General features: G+C 45.6%; 1 protein-coding gene across 7 annotated transcripts in view; it reads right to left on the reverse strand.

Moving 5' to 3' along the window:
• Dhx30 (DExH-box helicase 30) overlaps nucleotides 1-4,808 on the reverse strand; it is a 29,248-nt gene extending 24,440 nt beyond the window's left edge. For 2 of the 7 annotated variants that reach the window (XM_059268735.1, XM_059268741.1), the window contains exons 1-3: nucleotides 4,515-4,808; nucleotides 2,404-2,498; nucleotides 258-312 (exon numbers count right to left, since the gene is read on the reverse strand). In XM_059268735.1, coding sequence (XP_059124718.1) covers nucleotides 258-285 — 28 coding nt within the window. In that variant the 5' untranslated portion in view covers nucleotides 286-312; nucleotides 2,404-2,498; nucleotides 4,515-4,808. The other 5 variants (XM_059268736.1, XM_059268742.1, XM_059268739.1 and 2 more) reach the window with 4 other exon arrangements.
• Nucleotides 4,809-6,535: the final 1,727 nt, after the last annotated feature.

A 6,535-nucleotide genomic window follows, 5' to 3' on the forward strand; every position in this document is an offset into this window, starting at 1 on the left:
GAAGAAATAAAAGAAAGAAAGAAAAAGAAAAAAGTAAAGCAGGCAGGATTTTGATAAGCAGTGGTTGGCAGGAAGGAGCACTTTGGGAGTAAGGGAGCAAACACCCACAAACCCAGGGCAAGAGGCAGCATCGGTTCTGAGCTAAGGTAAGAAGGAAGAGGGTCGAGGCCTGCACACTAAGGGTCAGGCTCACAACCTTCAAAGTGACAATCAAAGGGAAGAGAGGCATGGAGTCATGTGTACAGTTCCATTTTTACCTTTTCTGAATGAGTCCAGGCTGAACATTTCTGGCCAGGAGAGAAAGCTGGAATCCTGAGAAGGAGGGTCAAAAGGCCATGAATGTTGATTACTATTCCTGGTTCAAGAATCTGCAGACTGCAAGAACACAGACATTACCCAGAAGACAGGGAAATGAAGCCATGAACTAGTAAGCCCCACTGCTGCTCCCCAGGTTTAAGAATGCCAAGGCGGTGGTAGCACACACCTTTAATCTCAGCACAATGGAAGCAGAGGCAGGTCGATCAACTGAGTTCCTAGACAGCCAGGGCTACACAAAGAAACCCTGTCTCAAAAAACCAAAAAAAAGAAAAAAAAGTTTTTTTAGGGGGGAGTCCCTATGAAATGAATGATAAATTCCCAAGTAGTAATTGTTAGTGGTATCATTAATAATAAATTATAAATACATTAGACCACAGGTATTAGCCAGAAGTCTTGATTGATGCTTTTCCTTTCCCCCAAGATAGGGTTTTACTATAGAGCCTGCCAGGCTAGCCTGAAACTACCCTCCTATTTCAGCTCCCTGAGCACTAAGATTACAGGTATGCACCTCACACCTGGTGTTTGGGTACATTCGTATTAATGTTTTTCCTTTATTTATTTGCTTCATTTTCTGAACTCTGATCCTCCTGCATCTGCCTCCTAAGTGAAGGAATAACAAGTGTCTGCCACCCTGGCTGGTTTTTATTAATACATTTAACTGAAGACTCGATATCTAGTGATTACTGGAAAAAGTAACACTTATAATTTAGTAATAACTGTTTTGTTAAATACTCAAACTCGTACTTAGAGATCTTTTTATTTATTTATTCTTTTTGTTTTGTTTTTTTCAAGACAAGGTTTCTCTGTGTAACAGCCCTAGCTGTCCTAGAACTCACATTCTAGACCAGGCTGGCCTCAAACTCACAGAGATCCACCTGCCTCTTCCTCCCCAATGCTGGAATCAAAGGCCTGTGCCACCACTGCCTGGCAGAGATCATTTTAATAATAGCACTCCTGGATTAAGATTAGGTCCTGTAACCATTACTAGACTTAGTTTTAAAGGATCTATATAATGTTTTACACATTAGGTTAACATCCAACCTTGCTAGGAGACTAGGAGGGCCTACACACCTGTCCCTAACTGCTATTCCCTTTAATTCTCAACTTGTGGGGATGTGGAAAGTCAAAGTCCTAATCTTTCAAATCCTTATCATGACCTCCTCTCCCCCAAGGATGCTGAAAATTTCTGCCAATAACATATGATGCATTTAAGAGAGAAAACTTCAATACAATATCAACAAAAATCCATTTACTCAAAGAAGTTACATCCTACAAACACCTTCTATGCAAATTAAAAGAGTATAAAATAAGAGTAACTTAAAAGAAAGCCTGAAAGTTTTAATTTTTTTTTTTCTTTTTGGGAATTGGGAATTGTACTCAAGCCCTTTTAATGCAAGGATTTGATCTACCAATAAAGTATATCTGCAGCCCAGAAACAATACATTCTTGCTAAGAAATCTTAAGTTAATCTGCATGTACACAGACTTTTGTTTTAATTTCAGGTTTTGGAGATTTTTTCCACAAGTTTCACTTTATAGCCCAGACTAGCCTAGAACTCACTCTGTAGCTCAGACTGTGTTTGAACTCAAAGGAATCCTCCTACCTTAGCCTCCAGAGTGCTGGAATTACAGACATGACTCACCATGCCCAGATGAATTTTGCTTTTAAGAAGTCTCTGGATTCTCTCTTTGCCAAATGAGTTTCATATCTTACGGTCTTTTCTGTCTTCATCTCAAAAATTATCAGATTCAAGATATTAAAACATCTCACTTTATAATGTTCTAGAATATCTCAAAAAGATCTAAAATAAATGTCCTTCCCTTGTGATGTGGTGATATTTTTTAGAACATTTGATTCAGTCTAATATAATTTATAGGTACATAAAATTCTTGTATGTGAAAATTTCTTATGTGAGGAAACACAACTTTTAGTAGACTGTGATGGCTCTGAGCCAGCACATAGACTCCATAATGACAAATTATGAACAATACTCCTAAGAGGACCATAAATGGAGTTAGCCACACACTTTACAGTGTGGCTAAGCAAAATGCATACCACTCTACAAGCGGGGCTAAGTCACCTTACCTTATAAAAGCAGTGAGGGGCTCAGATTTTGTAGGCTTTCGAACTGGAGCTGAATTCTTTCCTTGCTATTCCTCATCACGAGGCTGGGCCTCCTCCTGGAAATTACAATGTCAGGTCACTGGAGTGGCAGTCCCCAATGGGAGGCAAAACTGTACCCATCATAGAAATCAATTTACTAACTTTAACAAGTTTTTGACACAATGGTCCTCTAACCTGTTCTAGACCCACCAAATGTGAATTGTCCCATATAGCATCTATAAGAAAATGCTACCTGGTGGTGGTGGTGGCGGCAGCGGCGGTGGCGGTGGCGGCGCAGGCCTTTAATCCCAGCACTCAGGAGGCAGAGCCAAGCGGCTCTCTGAGTTCAAGGCCAGCCTAGTCTACAAATCGAGATCTAAGACAGGCACCAAAACTACACAGAGAAACCCTGTCTTGAAAAGAAAAGAAAAAAAGAAAATTGTCTCCAAGCCCAGAGCAACCCCCTTTTACTTTTCTAATCCCATAATGGCTATAATATTAATCTATCTAAAATGACACTTCCAGACTGGGAAAATTACAATGATGATAATCTCAAGTAAGTTTTCACGGTTTACAAAGAATGTCCATAGACTTTACTTCATATAATCCTTGCAACTACCCTGTGAAGTTTCCCGGAGAAGGAAACTGAAACACAGTTATAGATCTTACCCAGGATCCCATAGCATCAAGACAGAATGTAAATCTGCATTTAAGAATTCTGACCCCATGGTTTTACACGTCTATATTACACTACTTTTCTTACATATCAACCTGTATTATGAATGTATCAGGTTCCTTTTTGAGAGGACAAGTGGGGTCCAAAAGCTGATAAAACTTTGAACTATAACTTTATAAATTAAAATACTTGGGTAGTTACTGTCTTTGGGGGTCAGGTGGGAAAGGCCTACATAGATATAAACTTTGGCAAAGAATATATAAATGCACAAATTAAAAGCACTATCATAAATCTCAACTATAGGCCAGGTGGTGGTGGTGCACGCCTTTGATCCCAGCACTCGGGAGGCAGAGCCAGTCGTATCTCTGTGAGTTCGAGGCCAGCCTGGTCTACATAGCGAGATCCAGGATAGGCACCAAACTACATAGAGAAACCCTGTCCCGAAAAAAAACAAATATATGTCACGAAAGAGTCTTCCTCCTGGAAATGTCAAGACTCTGAGCATGGTATTCGGCACATGGCAGTGGGGTCACTGCCTTCCAAGAAACCACAAGTGAAACCATCAGATAATGTATAATTTCACTCTGGCCAGTAGGCTGCATTCAAAACAACTTGAGACCTTGCAACTGGACAGCTGCAGTCTACCTGCTACAGTGCATGGCAAACACCCATGAACTGGGGTTGTAAGGTGAACAGTCTCTGCATTGGAAAGCCGCAATTAAATGACCAAAGCTGCTTACACAAGGGCTATCTAGAAAGCGTGTTGACACCATACCCATGGCTTGAGGGTTCTGAGGACCCCTGGGACTCCACTGCAAACAAAGGACCCAACATGCATTAGGTCTTCCCCTGCAAAATGGGACAAGTCACCAGCAGCAAACAAAGAACATCTCACCCCTTAGCCTCCCCCAGTGACAAGGTCGGTGCAAAATGGGGCAACCCAAAGGGCAAAAAAAAATGCACCAGGCCTCCCTTTGGAGGAACGGTCCAGACCGCACAGTGGGAGGAGGGGCAGACAAAGGTCTCGGGGCACTCCGGAGACTTCCTCCAGGCCCAGCCTAGGGAAAACGGAGCATCCCCTGAGGCGAAGGCGTCGTCGCGCCAATAAAGCAGCCTCTCTCTCGGCCTCCGCGGAGCCCCTGGCAGCGAGGCCCGCCCCGGCAGACCGGTCTGGCCCCCGCCCCGCCCCGGCTCCATGGCAACCGCAGGCCGAGGCCTGACTGTCCACGGCTCGGCCGGGCCGGCTTCCCGGGCAGGCCTAGGATGCCCGGCCTGCTCTTCAGGCTCGCCAGCTCCTCTTTCCCACTCTCCGCCAGGCCGCCGGCCGGAACCGGGACCCCTCCTCGCGCCGACCACCCCCGACCGTGGCAGGCTGCTTCAAGGGGCACGAAAGGGTAGAATAAAAAGCCCAATTCACCTGTTGTTACAGATGTGAAACAAGCCTCGGTGCACGGCGCATGAGCCGCGGGCCCCCCCAACCACGGCCGGACTACAACTCCCACCAGCGACGGCGCAGTCCCTTCCGGGTCCCGGGGAGGAAGTCCCGCCTGCGGCCCCGACGCTACTCGGCCTGCGCCTTTCGCCTTGCCTCCCGTGAAGGATGCCGCTTCTCAGGGGGGCTCGCGAGGCGTTCGGCTGCCTAGGTTGTCTGTAGTGTTCCTGAGCTCACGGTGCGAGGTGGCGAGTCTGAGCCTGTATCCGAGCACTGGCCGGAGGGCGCGCGGCTGTAGCCCCAGGCGCAGGCGGGACTTCCGGCGGAGCGGCCGGGGACGCGCGCGGCCTGTTCCGTGGGAGCCGGCGGGAGCTGGGAACTGATGGCCGGCTGTGGTTCGTCTCGCCATCCCCAGCGGTAGCTCTGTGTTGTACCTTTTTCTCTCCTGGGTCTCCCCCTTGGTCTTCCGCACTTTTAGGGGAGGTGAGCGATTTTGCCTCACAGAGACTTAAAGCTACACCAGGCAAAGGACAAGGTAGCGCTTACTGCTAGCTTATGGGGGTTTGGGTGAGGGCCGACTGCGAGCCCAGGCCACATCGCCTGTCAGGAGTGAGGAAAGGCGATGCGCCCTTTTATGCTCTGAGCAGAATGAAGCATGTGTTCCATGGAATCTGCCCTCAATAGAGGAAACTCAATAGTTCACAGCTGGGAGACAGTATTTCAGAATGTGACCCTTTGTGATATTTGGAAAACTAGTACCATAGCTTGTAATTTAAAAAAACAAACTATTCTGTGTATGCTTGTGGGTATGTAGGGTTTGTACAAGGTAACATGGCTTCAGATCCCTTGAAGCAGGAGTTACATACAGACTGTTGTGGATCCGCCCTTATCTTGAGTTTTTTATTGTTGCTGTGATAAAATATTATAACCAAAAGCAACTTGGGGGTGAAAGTTTGTTTCATCTTGTAGGTCACAGTCTGCCGCTGATTGAAGTCATGCCAGGAACTGAAGCAAAACCCATGGAGAAACCATTGCACCATTGCTTACTAGCTTACTTCTCATAACTTGCCCAGGGGAGTCCCCCCCAACCTCCACCCCGCCCACATCAATCATTCAAGAAAATGCCCACAAGCCAATCTGGTGGGGGCAGTTTCTCAATTGTGGTTCTCTCTACCCAGGTGACCCTAGCTTGTGTCGAATTGACAAAAAAATGAAACAAACAAACAAACAAAAAATCAAGACAGTGTTCATAACCTCTGGGCCATATTTCCAGCCCAATAATCTATACTATTTGTGCAGCCATTTAAATATGTTATTAGATGGATGCCATGTCACCAGTGACTTCAGCTATTCCAGAAGCTGGGGCAGGTGGATTGTGAGTTGTCAGCTAACCTGGATTACATAGCAAGAATGGCATGGTGGTACAGGCTTTTAATCTCCGCACTCCAGAGGCAGAGGCAGGTGGATATCTGATCTGAATAGTTCCAGGCCAGTCAGAGCTGCATAGTTAGACCCTTTCTCAAAGAAGGAAGGAAGGAAAAGCATATGGTTGTTATTTTCTCTCAACATTGCATAGAAGACTAGGAGTTGGAAACATGATTTTTTTCATTCGAAGAATTACTTCTTGGGAACAAAAGACATAAAACTCCCTGCACAGATATTGCTATTTCTTTTTTCATTTTATTAAATAATATAACTTGGGAGTAAATATTGGAGAATAAGCCTAGGAGATCCATGGAGCAACAGAGTTGTGAACACCTGCCTCTCCCCACTTCACGGATCTAAGAGCCCAAGCATCTCAGCTCCTTGTTCTCTTCCTTGTATCCTTGTATCTCCTGAGTCTACCAGGGAAACTCTGTGGTCCACTGTGGTCAACTGAATGTGGACTCCGCCCTCTGAACTGAGGTTGGATTCTATTGGTGGTCCTGGAGCAATCAACACACAAAAAAATCTTCCCCCAACATTCCCCCTTTTTTGTCTAAACTATAAACAATAATAACAATTAT

The sequence above is a fragment of the Peromyscus eremicus genome, chromosome 7, assembly GCF_949786415.1.
Source record: "Peromyscus eremicus chromosome 7, PerEre_H2_v1, whole genome shotgun sequence".
NCBI lineage: Eukaryota > Metazoa > Chordata > Mammalia > Rodentia > Cricetidae > Peromyscus > Peromyscus eremicus.